This window comes from Anopheles ziemanni, chromosome 2 (assembly GCF_943734765.1).
Source record: "Anopheles ziemanni chromosome 2, idAnoZiCoDA_A2_x.2, whole genome shotgun sequence".
Classification (NCBI taxonomy): domain Eukaryota; kingdom Metazoa; phylum Arthropoda; class Insecta; order Diptera; family Culicidae; genus Anopheles; species Anopheles ziemanni.
This window is the reverse complement of record NC_080705.1, coordinates 11942799-11964966: the sequence shown is the minus strand read 5'-3', so window position 1 is coordinate 11964966 and position 22168 is coordinate 11942799. Positions and strand designations below refer to the sequence as shown.

The 22168-nt window shown below is 45.9% G+C and overlaps 1 protein-coding gene across 1 annotated transcript in view; it reads left to right on the top strand.

Moving 5' to 3' along the window:
* The first annotated feature begins 681 nt into the window (after positions 1–681).
* The window catches only part of LOC131281364 (transcription factor mef2A), a 45720-nt gene continuing 24233 nt past the window's right edge, over positions 682–22168 (top strand). Inside the window, exons 1-6 of the mRNA XM_058310691.1 lie at positions 682–1114; positions 11969–12139; positions 21019–21481; positions 21556–21672; positions 21754–21896; positions 21975–22071. Of these exons, the coding sequence (XP_058166674.1) occupies positions 682–1114; positions 11969–12139; positions 21019–21481; positions 21556–21672; positions 21754–21896; positions 21975–22071 (1424 nt within the window). The remainder of the gene's footprint in view (positions 1115–11968; positions 12140–21018; positions 21482–21555; positions 21673–21753; positions 21897–21974; positions 22072–22168) is intronic.

The window sequence follows — 22168 nt, the reverse complement described above, 5'->3', positions numbered from 1 at the left end:
GCGGGATTTTCGGAAGCTTTGCGTCGTATGTTTTATTCGTTTGTGGTCTGTGTGTGTGTGTTTGTGCTTGGAGGATTCAAGGAAGGTCCTTGGAGCGAACGGGACGAATGCGAATCTGGTGGTTAGTCAAAAGTGCTCGAATGGTTGAAGCTTTCGTGCAGCTGGGGAGCTGAAAGGCTTTCTACAGTTGGAGTTTGTTGCCGACACGAGGGTTGATAAAGCGAGACAAAAGTGCTCTCATGTATGTGTGTGTGTCTTTGTGAGGCTGGACCTCCTGGGGCCGGGTTCGAGCGGAAGACGACGGATCAGAACAACAACATTACTCATTCCGCACTGGCCGTTGAATCAGCGGCAATGATTGAATCTTTACCGAGCCCACATGAATGAACGCTCCACCAGTAGCGAACTGAACTTTGACGAGGAAGGCGCGCGTGATTCGAAGAACGTGGAACGTCCGTGTCACGTTCCCCCATTGTTTCGTACCAACAACAAACGTTAGTCGTCGGCCAAAACCAATTGTTTGCAAATGGAGTTGTCAAGCCACTTCTAGCAAATAAACTAAATCATTAAAATATTATTTCTTGCTAAAGTGATGGAACAATTAGTTTTGTGCCATTTAAAAACCAGTTCCGCAAGGTCAGTGTTGTGAAGTGTAATAATATTTTAAGACCAACTGTCCAAATGATGGAAGTAAGTGACGTGCCCCAAACGCACCAACCAACGGTGCCAGCCAGTTCGATGCAATCGCAGTTACCGTTGGACTTTAGCGTAACGATGGTGAACATTAAGGTGAACAATATTAACGTGAACGTCAGCACGGCCGGTCTCGGTGCAAACGGTGGCTCCAGTGGCAACAACAACAACAATAATAGTAACAATCACAACAACAATAATAACAACGGCATGTGTGGTGCGTTGATCGGCGGTAAAGGTGGAGAACGGGAAACGACCGGAAGCTCGCTGAACGGTGGGGCCAACATTTCGATGAGACCCGTGAGTCCGAGCTTGCTCCTGACGTCGCCCAACAATCCGGCGGTGAACGGGAACGGCGGGAGCAACGGTTCGACGGCGACAAGTGCTTTCAAGGTGGTGATGCCGAGAGGAAAAGCCGACGGTAAGTGTGCAAAGTGATAAGCTTTTCGTTTCGATGTGTGGCTATGGAAATTGTTTCGAAAATTTATCGAAATTTACAATCGTAGCAATTAGGTTTGGGTTGCTGAAAATGTAAAGTCACTTAAACCAACTAATTTATTATTTTATTGCGAACAAAGCTTTCACAGAAATTTTAATTTGGCAACGCAATGCGATACTTTAAAACTACATTTATTTTATCAATACTTTTAATAACACCCATACCATAACCTTTCAGCATTTCTAAATGTCATAAGGTTTGTTATGAATCGTTTCAACCACAATTGCAAATACTGTTTCTTGCAAATAAAAAGACCTTCGTTATCGATAATGCGCCGGCGCATTTGTTATTCCGCCATTGCAATCAATTACTATTGAAGTCATGAGCAGATTCGCTGATAACAAAATGAGTTTTTGCACATGATTCGACATAGACGGTTGTTTAAAATTGGTTTGAGCAGGAAACTTACGCAGCAATGATGTAGTAACAGAGTTTAATAGGGTAAGGAATCAGTTAAATTAACGTAAAGGAATTATTTAAACATATTATTTTAAAAGAGAAATTACTTTCGAATTCTTATTATAGTTGACTTCAATGTCTTTGCGTACATATAGTACCATGAATTTGAAGGAATTTATTTAACGTTTCGTCGGTACATAAAATACTATACTTTATTAGGAGAATCAACGTGATGACCAAAGAGTACTTAAACCCAGCTCGACCTATCTTACGTGTGGTCAATTATATGAGCACGAACATCCTTATGTTTACGGCGGTACCCGGATGTTTTTGGAAAAGTAATTCATTGAAATTGGTCGATCCGCGGCAATTTTCCGTCCCTCGCACATTGACTCTGTCATCGTAACCATAATTCATACCCAGCGCCACCGCACCGCTCTAGCTCCTCCGATTCGGGGTCCGAGTTTCGATTCCAATCCGATGGTGGACGGAAAGGAAAAGTTTTCCCCCATGGCCTGTTTTTATTTTACAGAAAAAAAAACCAACCAAAAAATATTTTAACAAAAAATCGAAATGACAGCTCAACAAAGCCGAAAAAAGCCTTAATCCATAAATTTTTCAACTGTAATCCGGTGGAGGATTTTTTCGTCGTGTCCACGGATTGTATCATCTCCCCGGGTCGGTTGTGTGTGTGTATGTATTTTTTTGCTTCTTTTGCTAACGTTCATGCTACAGTTAATTAAAAATGACGAAAAAATAATTACGCAGTGGGCTTTTTGGGGAGAATTTTTGGGCCAGCTCGCGTCGTCGCTCGCGTCAGTGTCGCACAAATGTCGTGGTCCATCCCGGTGGCGAAGGTTGTCGGGAGGCAGGGATGGACGTTGGTCCCCTTCCATCAACAGCTCTGATAGAGGGTAAAGAAGTACAAAATGTTGGGGCGAGTGGCACTTTAGGCACACTTGATCCATTGCAGTCCGGATGTGGTTCACAGAGCTGGATGTCCATGCGTCCGGGGATTTTGGGCATTGGAAAATAATAAAACGAACGAAAAAACTGGCCGGGATTTTCCTCGCAGTAATTGTCTCCCACCTCCCTGTGCCTCCCGGCCCAAAAGGACACAGTTTGCGACTGCAGATTGAACCGGCTGGAAGGATGCAGCTCCAAAATTTCATCGTTCGCTGTTGTCAAATATACTGAACGCTTTTTTCGTTTTTCCCGGGCGTGGACACGCTGCAGGATTCAACCCGTCCTCGCTGACACGGACGCGAATATTTGGGGATTGTTTGCTCTTTTTTTGTTAGCTTTCCCCCCGTTGAAACGTGGTTTTCGCGCTTCCATCACACATGCACATGGTGGTATCCATGGGAATTGTGAGGAGATGAGTTTGTCGACGGACGAAACCAAAAAAAACTCACCCCATCCTCCACCACGGGCTGCTTGGATGTGCGCGAGAGTTTTGCAGGAGAGATTTAATAGTACGCGCCTCTGCGTTGGCGAACCGCGTCGCGTCTTTCCACCGCGAGTTCACTTTTCCGGCGCAAGCATTTCCCACACCTGCTCCGGGCGGAATTTCAACTATGATGATTTTTTGCGAACTGGGCAGAGAGACAGACAGACAAATCCCCATCTGTTATGGGATTTTTTCCACGCTTCCGGGAGTGATTGCCAGCGGAAAAGTCTCTGTTTGATTTTTTGCTTGCCTTCCTGCCGCTCGCAGGACGAGCAGGATCTCCCGGTTGCCTAATTTCGGCGTAACAACCAACGTTGGCATGTGATGATGAAATATTGTTTTTGATAAATTAAATTTCAAACTCTCGTGCTTCATTTTTTTTTTGTTGGCTTTAGGCAGCGTTTTTTTACAGGGAAAGAAGGTTGCGATATCGTGTGAAAATCTTCCTAATATTAACGGTGAGATGATCTAAAAGCTTTTTCAGCAGATTATCTTAAAATAGCCTTGAATTTAATCAAAGAAAATGTTAATGCAACTGAAATTTCACATTACAGGAAAAAGCTAAACAAATTGGTTTTAGGTTCATCCCGCTGGTGATTCTCAGAGCCTCATGTCATCTTCATAGCCCCCCCCCCCCCCCCCCCCCCCCCCCCGGATCCCCTGGATTCTGTTTGTGCTTGCTCATTCCTTGTAATTTTAATCATTTTCCATTCGCCGAAAATGCAACGATTTCGAGATTAAAAGTAAATACAAACAGCACAGACTGTGTATGTGAAAAAGAACGTGTTCACTCCGCGCACGATGGTATGGAATCAATTCTTCGGGTGCCATTTTATTTATATGCAAATATGGCGTCTTGCTGGAGGCATTATGGTACGGTACTTTTACCTATGTTCCCACATTACTGCAGGAAAAATCTTTTCCAAATACACGATCATAAGAATTTAACATGAAGCATTCTTGGTCGAGGGATCAATTGGAAGACTCAATTTATATTGGAATCAAATTGATCTCAACATTTAAACACAATTTCTCAAGTGTTAATATTATGTTTGTTTTTAATCTTAAAACTTGATAAACAAACGTTTCTCCTAGGGTGACTCAACTCTTCACTTTTATCGTCGTCCTGTACCTTTTCATAAACAAAACTTTGAAGGAAAGATTGGGAAGTGGAAAAACAAAACAATCTTTATCGCAAACCCTTGTCTTTGACAAGTTTCGCTTGTTTTAACATTATTTTCAATTTCCTCCTGGAAACAGAGATCCACCACGCTTGAACGCCATCGACTCCGGCAAAGGCCACCCGTAAACCGTGCATCGGGGATGTCGATAGGTGTGGTGCAAGTTTCACCGTCCCGATACCATTTGCGTTTATTGCAACAGCATGTTTACATTGCGATATGCTAACAGCATAACTTACCAGACCATGGCGTCGCACAGGGCATTGGCGAACCCGCAGCCCCCCGTCGCCATCGCGAACTCGCGAACGGTGTGCGAATCGACAAAAAGGCGTCGAGTTTGTCGCACCCGATGCGGCCCTTCTAAAAAAGCACCGGCTTTTGCTATCGCAGAAAAGTAAGAAACGAAACGAGCGAGAAAAATTGAAGCTGAGAAGCGAAAAAGGAAAACCATACAACTAGAAACACACGGCGCGACTCTAGAAGGCGTTGTGGACGGAGGTGAAAAGGGTTAGTCGGACGCGGGACAGGAGCGGGACGCGTCAATTGGTTCTGGTTTATTGCAAACGAATAGGCATAGCGCTGACACTCATTTGTCCGGCAAGAAGTCAACGCCGGGTTCTCTCGTTGGTCGTGTCAATTGTCGCAGCAGGTCTGCCCTCCGATTCGCACCTCGCGGATTCCTCCCGCCATCGAGCTGATCGAATCAAGAGTTGTTTACTTTGACGCTAAACACATTCTCTTACCCCATCTCTCCTCGCTTCGAACCCGACCACCGGTTCTAAATCGTACGCAAATGCGACCAGAATCCAAACTCCGGGCTGGTCGGTGGTGGTGGCCGGCGGGCTGTGGGGAGGAATAAATTAAAAGCTGTTACTCAAAACCCTAAACAGCCAATAATTGATGGGTGTCCGACGATCCGGTGATGCGGTGATCCGGCTCGTTACAGCATGCCCGTTTGACACCCCATGTGGACAGGGTGACGCCCGACACGAGAGCGTCTGTCAGCGTGGAACGTCACTGGCTCCCACTTGGTTTCCACTCGCTAGACGACGACTGTCGGAAGGAACGCCCCGGACAAACACGCATACACAAAGTCGGCAAGGATAAGATTGGATGAAACGGGCCGGGAGTTGGACACACTTGACCAACGGGATTGGTGAGTCTTGACCATTATTGTGGTGAAGAACTCGAGGTGAGTGCAGGCACACGAACGCTTCCCATGTCCCATGTCCTTCCCAGACCGTCCATGGAAGTTTGTGTGGCTATTTGAGATAACACGCACTGGTCGGGTTGTGACACAGTTGTTGATGGAGACCAAGTTCTTCCCAGGGTAGGGAACCATCGGACGTCGTTTTCGTCTCCATCGTCTTGGGAGTTTCACATGGGATGGAGACCACTTCCACCCGATCCGAACCCGGGGACGAAAGGCTGCTAAAGGGGATCACACTACGCCCCGGATCGGACACGCAACAGATGGTCAGTGTCAAACAAGTGATAATTAAAATTTAAATGTTCATGCATTCTGATAGCTTCCGATGCTAATTATTATTTATGAACCTGTTGCCTAGGCGCTTCCCCGCGGTGTTGCTTGGATGGGATGGATTGTTTGCGAGACGGATGATCTGTTTTTAATTGCGTGGCAAAAAATACGCCACCGAAAACGAATTAGTAATAATCCGTTCGTTACTATTCATGGGACGGCGAATTTACGTTTTAATTTCAACGCAATTATTCACCGTTCTGGTGCGTGTCCGCCCTCTTCTTCGGCACTTCGGGTGCCCTTTTCCGGCGAATCCTACTAGCGAACCACCATTCCCAGGAACCTCTTTTGGCGGGCGGACCTTCTCCCCCCGAACACTACATCATCCACGGCGTGCCGCAGCAGAGCCGGTTAACAAGCTGCTCATAATTAATAGCTCATTAAATGAAATTCCATAAATCACGGCCATAGAGCGCCTCGAGAAAATTTGTAAACAAACTGTCAGCGATTACGACAGTCATTACAGGCCGCCGGGGCGGGGTGGGGGATCCCGCGACAAGCGTCACTGCAGCCCGGGAATGCCGCCCGATACCGGCTGGTGAGCTGGTGTTGGCGCGTGAAAAATCGTCGGCTTGAGCGAGATTTTCCACGAAGTTGAGAAAATGTTCTGCATATGATTGGCTCATCATCAGCATCGGTACCCGTCCGCGAGCCGAAGGAACGGTTGCTTTCGGTTATGAATGGGTTGAAAGTGTGCGTTCTCGATGTTTTTTTTTTCTCGTTAACTTTCCGTTCTATTTTATGAATGAAACATCATGCGTCTGACAGCTTGAACTTGACTGAATTAGTCGTGTAGAGCAAGTTGACTGTAATAGGGAAAAAAAGACACCCAGCCCTGTTCTCAGACCCGCTAAGACTTTGGCGAGGGAATCTGTTGAAAAATGTGCCGTTGATGGAACTCGACAACAAAAGCGGACACATTGAGAGGCCACATAAAAAAAGAAGTGGAGCAGCATAACGACTGCCACCACATGTGCACCCCAGAACATCTTCCAAGCGAGCGCCAAATGTGTCAGTTTGCTTGCATTTGGGGATTGTTTATTCCCCGGCTTTTTTTGTTTTTCTTTTTGCATGCCTCCAACAAGATGGACCGCGGAAGGGCGTCGCTCGACTGGTGTGGTGTGTGGCAGGAATGTGGCCAAAACCCGGCCGGAACATGCAACAGGCTGGCGAACCGAACAGAAGCCTGTTAATTTTAATGGTGATGTGAAAGCGAAATGAAAAACTACGATTAGATAAGTTTATTTATAACCGTTCCCGAGGGGTGTTTGTTTTATTATTTCACTGTTTTTTTGTTTTTGCTTACGGTGGGTCTTCGTCACTTCGGTCGAACGATGAAATTGTAAATCGTATGACACACATTCCCCAAATGAGCCGAACGAACAAATGTATCGCATCAATTATGTGGATAATTTTTTCGAACAAAACCCTGCGCGATTGCCATTGCTTGAGAATGTTTACCAAAGCCTGACTTCGCTACTGCTGGTGCTGGTGATGAACTGGTGCATGACTGCTTCAAGTGGTTGCCAGATTGATCAACCGGGTTTTGGGTCGAAATCTGTTGTTTAGAATATAAGCGAGTGGACGAGCCTTTTGTTTCGTCGCTAATGGATGTCATGGAAAAGTAAAGGTTTTCTTGTTTCAAAATTAGAATGCTTCAACATTATTTCCCAAACAAAATTCACATACAAAACAAAATACACTTATTTAGGTGATATATTATTAGGTTAAAATTTAATGAGTAAAATGATGCTCACAATACTTTCCCCGTTCGCAGACGGTATTGATAAATGCCCGTACAAATATTTCCGCCAGAAAACATGTGTTGCCTGGCTGGCGTTTGCCAAGGGCCGACCAGTTTCGATGGAGCATGGTTCCCGGCCAGGCGTCAGTGATTGTTTTTTGTGACACCACTTCCAATCGCACTCCAACCCTATGCTCCACCACCCCATCCCGGGGCCTCCGAACGACCGGAGTCACTCGAGGTTATTTTCTGACGCAGACAATTTTTGTCACCAAGCACATTAAATCAACAGAAAAACACTACCATCTTTTCGCATACCGGATGCAGATTTTTCCCCCCCATTCGACTCTCCCGTCGGGGAGGAGATTGTTCTTTTTTTCGCCTTCGATAGTGTTTGCCGCTTTTTGCGATTTAATGAACATTTTTCATTCACATCTTTGACACTTTGGGGGTACAAGCAGCTGTACAGTGGTACCGACGTTCATCGGTTCAATGCGTGTCTGAAGAGAGTTTTTAAGGTTGAAATGTTTTTTTCTCTCAATTTCATAACATCTTTAATATCTTCCGGTCTTTGCTGGCGAGCGGTTAATGTGTATTTCGACAATCTTTTAAACTTTTCTATCCCATCTATCATCGCGCAGAGCAGACCGCTCGAATGGCTCATCCGGTCCTGGTCAAGTGGCCCTCCCCTGATGGGGGGGCTCGAAGCCATCGAGCGGTTCTATGAATAGCGCGCGTATTTTCCATCTGCACATTTTAGGGCTAAGGCGCGAGCCATTACGCCATCGGGAGCGGAGTCCAGTAAATCATGGCTCACTCACTCCGCTTGACAGGATTCGCGTTCCGGGCGTGTCCGTTAATTATGCAAAAATTGAAAAGCCTCACTCGGGCGCACTAACGTATCCGAGGTGGCCGTGGAAGACGAATGGTTCGACCAGCGCGCCACATGGGAGTGCTTTGGTGCAGTTAAACCAGTTCCTTGCGCTGATGGCTAATGGAAGGAAGAAAACAAATGGCGATGAAGTTGGTATGTGGAATTTGGGTATAAAAACATCCGAATAAAGCAGTTACTGAATTTATTTGAATAGAAAACAGGTCAAACCTCGAAAGTCGGGCGCACCGTAAGTCGTTCCATACATACGCCGGTAATTAAATTATCCTTGATTCAATGCTCCCCGCGCGGTGTGGAGAGAAAGGGACACTGGCTGAAGAACATTCGGAGAGTTCCCCAAGGACCGGGTTTTCCACGGTAGAAGTGGCGGATTGCGTACTCGGATATTAAATACTCCCGACGGGCATCCAAACCCAGCTACGTGAGCTAACCTCAAACGATTTGGTATCAGTGGCAGGATGGCCGGCAGGTTGGGTTTGGCGGATAACGGAGTCATTCCGGTTCGTGCCGGGAACATTTTTTCCCTCCTTCCTCCTTGCCGGTGTGGAGCAAGTTCGGGCCCGGTGCAGTATATACATGGACAGTATTAAAAGTAGATAGCAGTTAATTAAGGCCTAAATGAATTAAGTACTCGCGCCGGTAGCACTGATGGAATTTTGAGTGTACCACATATACGTCTATAGACAGTCCGTGGCGAATCTGGGGATGTGCCGGGCGGGCAAAAATCAAGAGAACACGCAAGGAGCGATAATTTGCAAGCGTTCGCCAGCCAGGCGAGGCCCCCTTCGGAACGAGGTGGGATTTTACCGGCAAATCCTGCATAACGAAGCGCTCGGAAACACGGATAGCCTGATACCGAATATGCAGAAGGAATATAAATGAGCTTTGGTTCCTTGGTGGGGATTTCGCTTCGATGGTTTTTTTTTGTAGTTGTTCGTCGCGCCCTACATTTTGAGCCCTACGAAGGATAAGAAGTGGTAGTAGAATATTCATACGCCATCATGGGGAACATCGGTAGAGAGGTACGGTTGGGAAGGCAAGGCTTTTGTTCCAGATTAGTGATGGGATTTAGGAGCTGAGTATCATTTCATTAACAGTTCATTCTAATCGATCGTTGTTAAGCTGATACACGATACAAGGAAGAGATTGAATCGATGTTTTTATCGGTGGGAGGAAAGATTGTTCGTTGGAATTGATTTTCGTCTTGTTGAATAGTTATTTTGCACAATACTGGAGGTGATAGAAATAAAAAAGAAAATGTCTATCCTGAAGTATAGTCAAATATGGATAGATATTTTAAATTGGTTAGGTTGTCAAAATGATTGGTGTAAACAAAGCATGAGGCAATTGGGTAGAAATTCTTTTTGAAAACTGTTATGACGCATAGTTTTTATATCTTCTGGGACAAAATGTAGCTGTACAAAGCTGTGAAATCTATATTGGCACTACCAATAGATGGACTTAGCCTAGAAGGTACTGAAAATTTTGGTTTTGGTATCAAACTACTTCTGAAAATTGATCTGAGAGTTATTTGACTCCATACAAATTGGATAGTTTCATCAATTGCACGTTCCAGATGTCTGCCTAAGTTTTGTTGACCAACTAGTACTCCTATATGAAATATAGTATATAGGATTAGAAAATAACAAACAATTCAATAAATTTAAAAAGCAATATATAAAAAAAATCATGATTTTTACTATGTGTGAGTAAATTTGTTTTCAAAAAAACCGAACTAGTTCTAATCTCCAACGTTATTCTACTGAATCCGCTTGCTTGATGCAAAACAAATCATACTTTTATCGTTGCCATGGAGTCTACGATGAACTTGCGATGAGCGGATTTATTTCATCTGGAAATCTTTCCACACACGTTCACCATCGCGTCCGGCACGGCTTGCTTATCACAGCTGCACCATTTAGTGCTAATAGAATTACCCAGAATTCAGATTACGTACGTGATGATCTTTTTTTTTCCCCCGTTCGGCTTTACCCCACCATTCGCTGGCATTGGGCCACGATAACCTTGGTGGTTATGGCCTGGTGTGGTCCGGCTTGGTCCAGTGCCTTGGATGCGTCATCCCCTACGCAACCGACGACGCAATGGCGTTTCTTCTGTCGGACGGTGATGAGATTTCGTCAACGCCATCCTACATCGCGCGCTCCATCTCTAAGTGTCTTTTATTCGGCGAGTATGTGTGTGTGTGTGTGTTTGCTCTTGGCTCTAGCTGCAAGTTAATTGTAAGAGATTTACCGCGCCGGAAACGGTTCACTATCGTCCGGTCGGTTGGGGCACAAAGATTGCGGTTTCTTTTCCTTTGTTTTGCTTTCGACGCAAGAAATCAAATGCTCGATGAAAATGTTGCATGCACTGTTGCCCCGTTCGGTGCATGCCGACTTCAAAAGCAAGCGTCGCCGGTGCACACAGGGACGAGTGCATCCCATACCAGTTCGCCCCCCAAGGATCCGGGAGAGTGCTAGCGACGTCTGACGCGCAGACGATGTCGGAATCTTTTGTGTGAAACGCGCGTTCTGCGCCTCCGACACCGAAAAGGGATGAAACGATGCACATCCCTGGGAGACATTAAGCATGCGCTTTCGAGGACACGCCGTGGATGCCCGATGGCCGCCGCCATCATTGCCGAGGGAAGCGTGCGTTTGTGAAGTGGGAAAATGGATGTTCGGCAGGCGACCGTGGATGCACTCAGCCTCCACCAGGGCTCCCCCGTTTCGCCCTGGCCATGGTACATCCTGCGGCAACTCCAGGGTCACACAGGGCGTAGCGTTGGCGGCGGTTTCGAGTGGACTGAGTTGTCCCTGGCTTTAATACGGTTAGCTGAACGAAGGAAAATAATTTTCAATTAAGTAAAAGCAACGAGGATCGTTTCGTTCGTCTTTCTCTTCTGTCCTCTCCTACCCACGGCGCACCATCCAACCGAGGTTCACCTCGAAGTGGACTTTACCATGGCACACAGTGTGTCTATTCGGAAAGGTTCCACCAGTGCGGTTGTCTGTGTGCTGATTTCTTTCTTCTTTTGCTCGGACCCTTTTTTTTTGGGAAGCTCTTCTTCTGTTCTGCTGGAGGGGAAGAAAAATCGTACCGTTGCGTTTCGCTAACTTCGCTCCAGAATCGCCAGATTTTGATGATGCCTAAGTGGTAGAATGGAATTATTATTATTTCCCATTTCATTTTCCATTCTGGAGTCTCCACTTTCGCCTTCCACCCGATGGGTTTCTTTTTTTTTACTTTCCAATGCGGTCGACTCCATTCTCAGCTTCATTCCATTTTATGCGGCCCCGCTTAGTGTTGTCTCTCGTCTCGTGGCAACCATTTTCCTCCGCCATCCCCCCCACCCCCCCACCCCCCCCCTCTCCCGGGGTGGTTTAATCAAAGCAAATCCATTTGCCATCTTTTATTCTGCGTTTCGAGGGCGAGATTCTCTGTTCCCGGATGTTTTTTTCCCCCCATTGCAACTTTAACCTACCCGGGTAGAGTTGGTAGTTTCATTCTAAACGTAAAACGATATTTAACCGACACATTTTGGTGCTTCGTTTCTCGTCCCCTCCATAGTTGCGGCGCCTCCCTCGGCGAACGGATTCTCGCCCCTCATCTTCAACAACGATCTGCTGGTGAATCACTACCGCCGGTTGCTGCATCCCGTGGCGTCGGCCGTACCGCGACTTCCGAACGGTGCTAACGGTTACAACGACGTGCCTGACGTCCCACTCAAGGGCCAAAGAGGTAATTATTATCAAGGTGTTTTAAGTTTGTGTAAAACAAATGTGTATGTCAAATTTTGGTATTTTCTTGATTGTTTCCTCTTATTTTACAAGAATTAAGATATTGGGATGCTCTTTATCATTAAGTAATTTATTTTTCTTATGACAATATGAGTTTAATCGAAAGTTCTTATTTCAATAACGTGAACTTGATGGTTGTTCTTGTTTATTTCTAAGTTTTTTTATGAACTCATGATAATCATTCAAATTATTTTATACTTTGCGTGTACCTCGCGAACATAATAAATGTTTCTTGTTTTTGTGTTCACACAATCGTGACGTTACACCCTCCAAAAGTAAGTTGGCCGTATGGTTGGCTACTATCGCCTATCGAATTACCTATCTGTAACTGCGTTCGTCAATGTTGCCCGACACATAACGCGCCGGCTTATCTCCCCAAAGGAACGAGAGGGAGAGGGAGTCCTTCGGCCATAAACCAGAACCACCGGCTTCGGGCGCGTCCAATTTCACCGTGCTTTCCCCACTTTCTGGAGTGTACACCTTTACTCGCTTCTTCTCCTATCCCCGGTCCCCCGGCGTTCCGTTAAGGACCCTCGGCACCGGCAATTGTGCCGACCAATATGGACTTATACGACTGCCTGCAGTGTCAATAAAAGCATCGATTGAGCCAATCGAAAATATTAGTAAAAATCCGTCGATCCACATGGCTCGCGGCGATGATGGCTTCTGTCGGATTGCGCATTTCCGATAAAGCAGTGATAAAATGTATCCGTATGTGAGTTGGGTATTTTTCTTCTGTTTGCTTTTTTTCCATTCCGTTTTGGCGTGCAGGGCCGCGCTCAAGCAGAAGGTTGGAATTACATTGTTGGTGCTGACGCCATACCGTTTCCACAATATGGTCGATAACAGGTACGACGATTCGCGCCGATCGAACATTCGGCGCGTCGTAGGAAACGCAATGCGATTTTTAATGTTGCTTTGGTGAAAATGATATTTTTCCGTGAACCCTTCGCTATCATAAAGTGGAAACCGACCGTCTACTCCCGAGGTGGTCTTCCGTAAGGTGCTTCACATGTTGCCTTTTTTTTACTGCCTCCAAGAATATAAAAGAAATAAATTAAGAAATTTTATCCTATCCTCGATGATAGTTTTTAATGATTATTGAGAAACGTTTAAAACCACGCCACGCGGGTTCCCACGATTCTGCGAAAGACGTGGTCTAGAAGTGGATCGGATGGCCTTTTTCCAAGATATGGCATCGAAGTTTATCGTTATACGGCACGATGAGCGCAGACAATGCGAGACCTATCGATAAATGCAAAACCGGTTTCGCTGCATCCATCTCTGAAGTCCTTCCAACGATCTCCGATGTCCGATGCGTTATCATCTCTGTCGACAGTAGGTTTTCTCGGAAAAAATAGCCGCTCGTAATGTGTTGGACGTCCGTTCGACCCTCTTTAGGCCAACGAAAGTGAGCTTAACTTGCGTTTATCGCTGGAATAGGTGAGCTGATGTGTTGCATTCCTTTTTTCGCTTGTTCAATTTTTTTTTTGCAAACCTGCAGCGAAACAGATTTGTCCCTTATCGCTTCCCGTCTGCTCCAATCCCACCGAGCGCTAGTAGCAGAAGTGGAAAACAAGCACTTCAAACTCGGGCCACGCGGACTCGACGATGGGGGTAGGCCTCCATGTCCGAGCAACGGCATAGAAATGTCGTTGAGACACAAATTCAAATGTCACACACGAACGACCACGTCCTCGTCTATGCCAGAGCCGTCGTTCACATATCTTGCGGCTGGGAGGTATCGAGCGATTGTTTGAACAACTTCTCGATCGTTGGCTAATGAATTATCAAATTGTGCTATAAAGTATGCCTTCCAACTAAGCCCTAGTACAATAAATCATGGCTTATCAATGGAAGTTGGGTACAGCTTTTTTATTACATTTTGCTCTCTGTCTCTCTCTCTCTCTCTCTCGCTCCCTTCTGTAGTTCACCTTTCCAATCACCACAGCTTCTCACCCAACCCCTTCTCGCCACCTACCCATCGATGTCTCGTCCGAGGGTAGGCCTTGGTGACTCTTGGTGCGACCGGGTAGAAGTGCTTCTAGAATCTGTTCAACTGGCGCAGTTATCGTTTTATCAATATTTAGAGAATTTATTGCACCATTTAGTGGCTTCAACAACTGGCCATCGGCGGCAGCAGTCCGTTGCTATGCTCGCGGACGTGGAATACTGGGGCAGCGGTTGTTGGAGCGTTTTCATCTCACTGGTTTTGGGTCGCGGAGTTGTATCTCCGTATTTACGCAATGCGTACAACGTTAGCCCTCCAGAGGCACGGAATGGATCGGGCCGAAACGTAACATTTTCTGATTCAGATTTATGATTTCACACCAGGTGTGTTGTCGAAAGAATAATTTGTATAAAAAGACCGTTTCCATTCACAACACCCTGTGGGTTTCCGGGAGGGACACATTTGTCAACCTTGGAGAAAGAGTAAAATAACAGTTGGGCTAGCATGTTGTATCTTCAACGTAAAAAAAAAGTGTTCTTCACTTTTAAATGCTTAAATACATCAGATGTAATATCAACCAATAGCTGCAGGAATGAAATCGAACCCTTTTCATGTTGTCGCTGTTTGCTGATAAAGGAAATTGAAAAGTCTCGCTCGGTTGTTGGAAATACTTTTCTTCACTCGCAAGCACGCCCTGAACAATCTTTTGTTTTCATCTTATTTATCGGGAAACAAAAATTAAACGCAATTGTTATCGAAAGCGAGCAGCAAAACAACACACTTTAAGGGATTTTTCTTCATTTCCCACAGCGTACCTCATGTCGGTAAGAAAAAAGCGAACTCACCAATATAAAACAAACGCCTTTTCTCATTATTTCATTATTTTGACTTTGATGGAAAACGCCAAACAGTGCGCTTACGAATCGAATCAACGATGATGAAAACTTATTATACCAGTATAACTTATTTTCCCAACCTAACGATAAAAAAACAATCGCCGGTGAGAGGTGTACGGTTTTTTTGGGGGGTGCATATTTTTTTTCTTTACCGTCCCTGATATATTCGTCAAACATGCTGGTCATAAATTAATCATCGTCCATTAGTGGCATACCACGGGCTGGATAGCAGGAACGCCAAGAGCAGCATACAAAAAATCATTTCTATCGGAAAAATTCCCAGTGTAAATATCGGTCGGTTCAGGGATCGATCGGACACTTCCTGTCAAGATAATCGGCCCTTTGGACAAATGTGTTTGAAACTGATACAAATGATTGTCGAGATGAAGTGATGATGCGAAACGGCTCAAAACGGGAGGACAGTTCTTTGTGTAGCCATGTGACTTCTGTCTGGGACTGCTGGATTCCCCGGGTTGTGGGATAAAACTGATTTGTCATCAAATGTCAGTCGCTCGAGCGTCGGGAAGACCACGCGTGAAAGGGATGCGTTAGCGAATTCAGCCGGTCTTAATTAAATTCCTTTCAGTTCCAGCTCGACGGTGGAGTGGAGTTTTGCGGGCCCGGGGTTTGGGGATGATGGGTCGCTTTTTCCCCGAGTCTGGTTGGTGGTTTGATTCGTGCCGTACCAGGGATTGCAGGTTCTGATCGGATCGAAAATCAGACTACATTCTCGACACGCAATCTCTTTCGCCGATTCGGATTCGGCCCGAACGGGGTTGTTGCTGTTGTTGCATGGTGCGCGAACATATTTTCAGCAATCGGGAGTTCCGCCGTTTGTCAGGCGATGGGCTTGGTCCTAGCCTGGACACTGCGGGACGCTCGTTCACGCTTCGTTCGGCGCTAATGTAGGTGGTCCGTTGGGAATGCACCGTGGCGATGGGTAGTTCTCTGCTAGTTAGAATTCACTCAACCAGCAAACCAGCCCCTTTCTTCGGGGCCACCAGTACCAATATGCGTGCAATAGATCACGATACGTAAATAAATATTACCCAAAGTTATTCCGCCCCGATGAGGCCGTAACCCTCCCGGGGGTCGGGCCGAGCGCTCAGCAGTTGGTCCGAGCCGTTAGCCGCAGGTCGGAAAAAAGGGGTTGAACGGCTCCGGAAAGCCGTTTACCCTAATGAGGGGTTAAAATGAACATCCTCAGCTCGGGGTGTTTCGGTGCTCGCAACAAAGGACACGCAGCGTACTGGCACACGAGACCCCGGTGTCTTCGGTGAAGAAGTGCGAAACGGTACAAATCGTACCGGGTTGAACAAGGGCCGACCATATGCTCGCCGGAACGATCCCACACCGGAACTACAATCGGGTCATCCGCGGCACTAGCGACAAGATTTTTGATTAAACGTGCCTTGTAGAATGTGATTTCCTTCGATTCGCATGTTTGTGTCTGCGTGTTGCCTTTCTGTCTTCGTTGTTTCGCTTTTTAATTTGTACCGTACCCATGATTTATGAGCCCACTGTCCTGGGTACTCCGGTCGAGGTTGGAACAAATCAAGACATTTTTGAAATGGTTTTGCATTTCCCTTTCCTCTCTTCCCATTTTCCATGCTTCGCTCCGTGCTCAAATGGGCGCGCCGGCAAATCTATGCTAATTGAGCTTAATTCGATCTTATTTAGATTCATCAATATTGCAAATTGAATTGATTCTGGTGTCCTGGGTCCTGTTGGAGCGTATGCCATCTTCTCTTTCCCTCTTTACCTCCCTGCTGCGGACCCGTGGTGGGTTTTCCGAGTTCATTGGCCGTGTCCGTGCTCGCTCGATGGGTGGCTTGGGATGGTCAGCGTTTGACGACGGAAATGTTTAAATAAATGATTTCTCGTTACCATCGCTTATGTTGGTCGCACGCTAAGTGAAACAATATATTTTGATCAAGAAAGAATGTGTGTTAAACGAGAGGGAGTTTCCGAGGAGATGTGTGTGGAAAAATAGATAAGGAAAAAGATGACAGAAAAAATTACCAGAGAGATAACATAATTTTTGCTATAAGGTCACACTCATATGTTATCATGTTTCTCAATACTTATAGCTCATTTTTATTAGATTAACAAACAATCTATGCTTCTGTTGAAATATTCAGGTACAGACTGTATTTTAGTGACCTATTCATACTAAAGATGTTGATAATTATTGCTCTTGAATTAATTAATTAGTTCACCATCTTTTTCCTAGTGAGATCCTTATTTTCTAAAAAAAAGATAATTTTAAATCTGGAAATCAATTCTAGAAACCTAACCTAGGCACTTTTTGATTTAAATCTATCAAATGCTGGCTTTCGATTCGGATGTGAATGAAAATTTTAAAACAAAATCTTTTATATTCAACGGTGAACCTAAATCAAACTATGAAAACTCTATGGAAACAACCGTCCTTATCCCTCGAGGGGATCACCATCAGTGCCAATCAGTGGCAATTTAAAGTCCACATTATCGCCGGACAGCGAAACCCTCGAGCTATATAATCACAACACCACCGTGCATGTAAAACTTCGATGCCATTTTGTTGCATTGGATTGGGCTGGATTTGTTATTGTTAATCCGTCGGTTGGAGTATTGGATTCGACGAACGAACGCTACATCCCCACGAACCGCCTTCAAGGGAGTTCCCGTGGGGGATTAAGTTATCGCTAGCTGCACCCCAATTAACAGATTGACCCACGTTTCTGCGAGCGAGATTTGAATCTCGACGTTGCGCTTGGTTACTCGCGCGTTGGTTTGATACCAATGGGTGGGGAGCAGTAGTCAAAAAGGTTCGATCATGACTTTGGCCAGCCCAGAGTATCGAAAGTCCGCTATCGCAGCGAGATCGAGGATTACGATTTGCGAAACGTAAATCTGGAACTGATTTGGCGTTTTTATTTTTTCCCTTCGAACTCCGATCGAGAACTGTGTGGGGATGGTAAAGAAAATGGCCACCCAGCTCGGAAGAAGCTTTATCTTCTATATATGTGCCTGAAGGGCTTGGTTTTTGGGACTACTGGGGGATTAAGGCCCGATCGTTCAAGCTGGGGCATTGTTCAACGCAAATACCTTTCACTGCTTCGGGTGTGCGATAATGAACAATCGATCATCGGCGATACGGGCTTAAGGGGGAAATCCCTTATGCCTAGCGAAGGGACACTCGCGGGGGACGCCGGTGTGGGAACTTCACCAACCTGGGAGTGCTGGGTGCATGAAGTGTGCGGTTCCCAAATCTCGTGCCATAAAATCAAGAAATACTTCAACAGCTTAGCACTTACAGCGCACTGCCGCTGTAAATCATTATCGTTCAGATATTGACTTGTACACGATACGCGGGCAGGTACGGTATCAGTAGAGTGACTCGAATGGAGTTCCGTCTACCCTCTCGGGGCACTGCATCACGGACTCCCAACCCATGGCACGTTGTTAAAGCACGCAGCTCGGACCAGACCGACAGTGAGCGTTTGTTGGTTGTGCCAGTAGTACAAGTGCCACATCCGATGAAACAGCATGTTGTGCGTTTTCCCTTGGCCGAACGAAGTGCTTCTGACACCTTTTATTCCGATAGGTAGTTGACGGTGAATCGTTTTGTCAACATTGAATTACTGAACAAATCTCTTATTTTTAAAGAGTGGAAAATAAATCAAGAAAGAAGTGTGTTCTGCAAAAGACACGGAGAAACGTTATCTGGAACGGAAATGCTATAAATATTTGACTCCTATAATCTTGCCTTGGGCTTTAGAGAGCTACAATGTTGTTAATTATAATGGAAGCTAGCATGAAGAATCTGTAAGTTTTATTTGTGTTGATTTATATTCGGGATTTTCCTAGCATAAAGTCAATGAATGCTAAAAAATAATCTCCTAATAGACACATCCTCTATACCCTCTTGACCCAGCCGAAGATACTAGAAAAGACTTCTTGCTTGCTCTCTCATTGTTCTTTTTGTTGCTTAATGTTCCAAGGCAAAGAAATTGAAAAACTGTAAATAATCAAAATAAACCTCCCCCTTGATGATTGTCATTATTTATTTATTGTTATTGTTGCATTCAAACTGTTCATTCTCTCGTGCGGATTGTGTACGTTCCGGGGCTCTTCCCGGCCGAGTGTTCTTCTGTCCCTGTCCGTTTGATGGTCGGGGAAAATTCGCCTCACCCATCGCCGTCTCACTTCGTTCGCAGCTTCCCCTCGGCCGGTGGCTGTGGTTTCGTCCATGCTGGGTAGGGTAAAAGGGAAACCCGGGGAAATTATGGCACATCATCAACTCAATCGGCGTATCGGGGCCCCCTTTTTTCCCCGGGAATCAAACCCCGGGAAGCAGGAAGCAGGACTCGATCCTATCCGTATCACACCCCTGAGGGACAAATTTGGTAAGCCCCTGGATGATGGCGATGATGATGACGATGATGATGATGATTGTACAAAGCACCTCGGGCAAAGGAGTTTTCCCCCTTTTTCGGAACAGTCGGCCCGAGAGGAACCGATTGAAGGCAATAAACCGAAGGCAATCAATGTGGTGATGAAGGTTAGTCCTCTCGGTGGGGGAAGCGTTGGTGGTGAGTGGATGGTGGGGTGGAGGAAAATCATGCCCGACGTCGAAGGGCTGCCGGATGGTTTTAGGCCACAGAATCCGGCCTCGGTGTGCTGTTTGCTTTGTGGGGTTAATGCTGGCGGATTATCATGCTCATTTGTTTCTCGTTTTTTTTTCTCTCGTTACCCTCCGTTTTCCACTGGAAGCCGGGCACAGTGAGGTCGGTGTTTTTCCGGCATTCGGGGTAATTTTTTTTCTCCGTCCTCTGCACTTGCCATTTGACTGCTGAACGCTGCGCGTGGCGATTTTTCCAGCCGCGATGATGGAACACTTTTCGGGCGGATGAAACGGTACAATAACAATCACTGTACGAGTGCTGGGCTTAGGGTGGGTTTTCCCGCGCCTCATGTCCACGGGCAGGGTTGGTAAAGCAAAGGGCGCAGGAGGCGTGAAGAATGATATTTTTATTTGCTTAGCCTGGCAGTGCACCTGTTAATCGTTTCAAGATTTTCCCCACTCGCAAACACCCGGGTTGTGAAAATAAATGCACTGACATTATTTGTTTATAGGACCAACTTTTCGGGAAAAAATTAACCGTGTTATAAGAAAGTATGTGTGAAACATCACATCGATTTTTCTGAAAATATTTTAAGGCCTTAAATTGCAAAGCATTATTTTGAAAATAAAAGGTTACTTAAAGGTTTGAATTATGATTCACAAAAGAAATTATTTATTACATAGAAAAGTACTACTACTTGACGATTATGGTACAGTTAAGTAAATGATTTCGTAATTCGGAGTGAGGATTTACGTTTAACTTACTCCAACATAATAGTGATACCCTTGAAAACCAGTTGACAGCCAAGTAAAATCCACAACATAATACTCACCCACGGCTCGGTTCGGATAATCTGGTGTAAACGGAACATCTGTTTTCGTAAATGGCGTCGCCACCCCTCTATTCCAGCATCGTTCGGCGTAGCAACAGCAACAACAACAACAACCGTGACACAAACCGTGAACCGAGCCCCGAGGCGTGGTGACAAAAGTTTGGGCGTTTGTTTCCGTCCGTAGTAAGCTCGTGTCAATTTTGTGATTCGTTCCAGTGTTCCAGGGACATAAAATAGGGCAAGGAGGTTCGCTTCCACTGAACGAAGCTGAGGTTTTTTTTCTCTGCCGTCTCATCTTAGTAGTCCATGGAAAATCGCGACACAAAAGGGAGCGTGATTATGTAGCGTGAAAAACGATTTCACGCGCCCGTTCTGAAGGCGAAACAGGGGGCGCGGGCACGACGGAGGCAAGTGTAAATCGTAAGGGCGGACAGTTGTAGGGTGTAGCACATAGTGATTAATGCATAAGCGTATGGAAGTTGCCTGAGGAGTTCAGATTTTGGATGACCGTTTTCTTTCCGATGTTTGCAGACGAGATCAAGTTCGGCGTGAGCCGGCTGGTCAAGAACGAATCGGAGGATGAGGACAATAACAACGTTTACCATCACCCCCATCATCACCATCCGCACCTGCAGCAACACGCGCCACACCCGCAGCATCAACAACAACATCAGCAGCAACAACAGCCGCCGCATGGTTTGAGTGGTCCAAGGTTGTCGATAATCGGGAACGGATACGAATCGAGTGCGCTCAGCAGTCGATCCCGGTCACGCAGTAGATCCCGATCGCGCGATCGCTCAACCCGCTCCCGGTCCTCCTCGATCGAGCTGGAGGTGGACTCACCTCCACCGCCTCGAATCAACCAATCGCCCACGACGGACATCCCGCACGTTCCGAAAAACTCGGAAGCCTTCTCCGTGTCGGCGTTGTTGAAGCGAGAAGATGAACCTAAATCAAAATCTCCACTCTCGAACGGGTCGTTCGATGCAGTTAGGTGAGTATCCATACTCCCACTAGCTATTCTAGGGGAAAATCTATTTGTAACAACACTTATCTTCAACGTTGCAGACCAAACTACTCGCAGTTCTACGAGCAGAGTCTTCTCAACAGGCCACTGTTCCATCCGTTTCCTTTCTTCGCGATGCTGCAGCAGCAAGGACATCAGCTGAACCCTGCCCTGGCAAAGTGTGTAGCCAATAGTTTGAACGCATTTTTCTACTATTCCTCACTGGTTCTTCTATCTTTGCCATCCAATCCTGTTTGCAGTTACCATCCTTCCACACCGGAGGATATTCTGCGGTTGCGTCACTTCATGACCCAGAATGCGGCGGCAGCTTCCGGAGGGGCGGCGGGGGCTCATCTGGATTTTAGTCATCCCCATCATCCGCACCATCTTCTGATGCGTCCCGGTAGGAGTTACATTCTCCACTCTTCAATTTTGTTTTAGTTCATTAATTTAATTGCGCACTTTGTGGTTGGTTCTACAGACGTTCATCCACGGAGGGCGCACAATGGAAAGCGGCCATACGCCTGCGAGCTGTGCAACAAATCGTTCGGGCACGAAATAAGCCTTAATCAGCACAGGTATGGGACAGACATTTGGTATAACATGATGTTCATGAAAGCAACATTCAACATAGCTAAGAAAAAAAGAATGACTACTGCCAAATAGTAATGTATC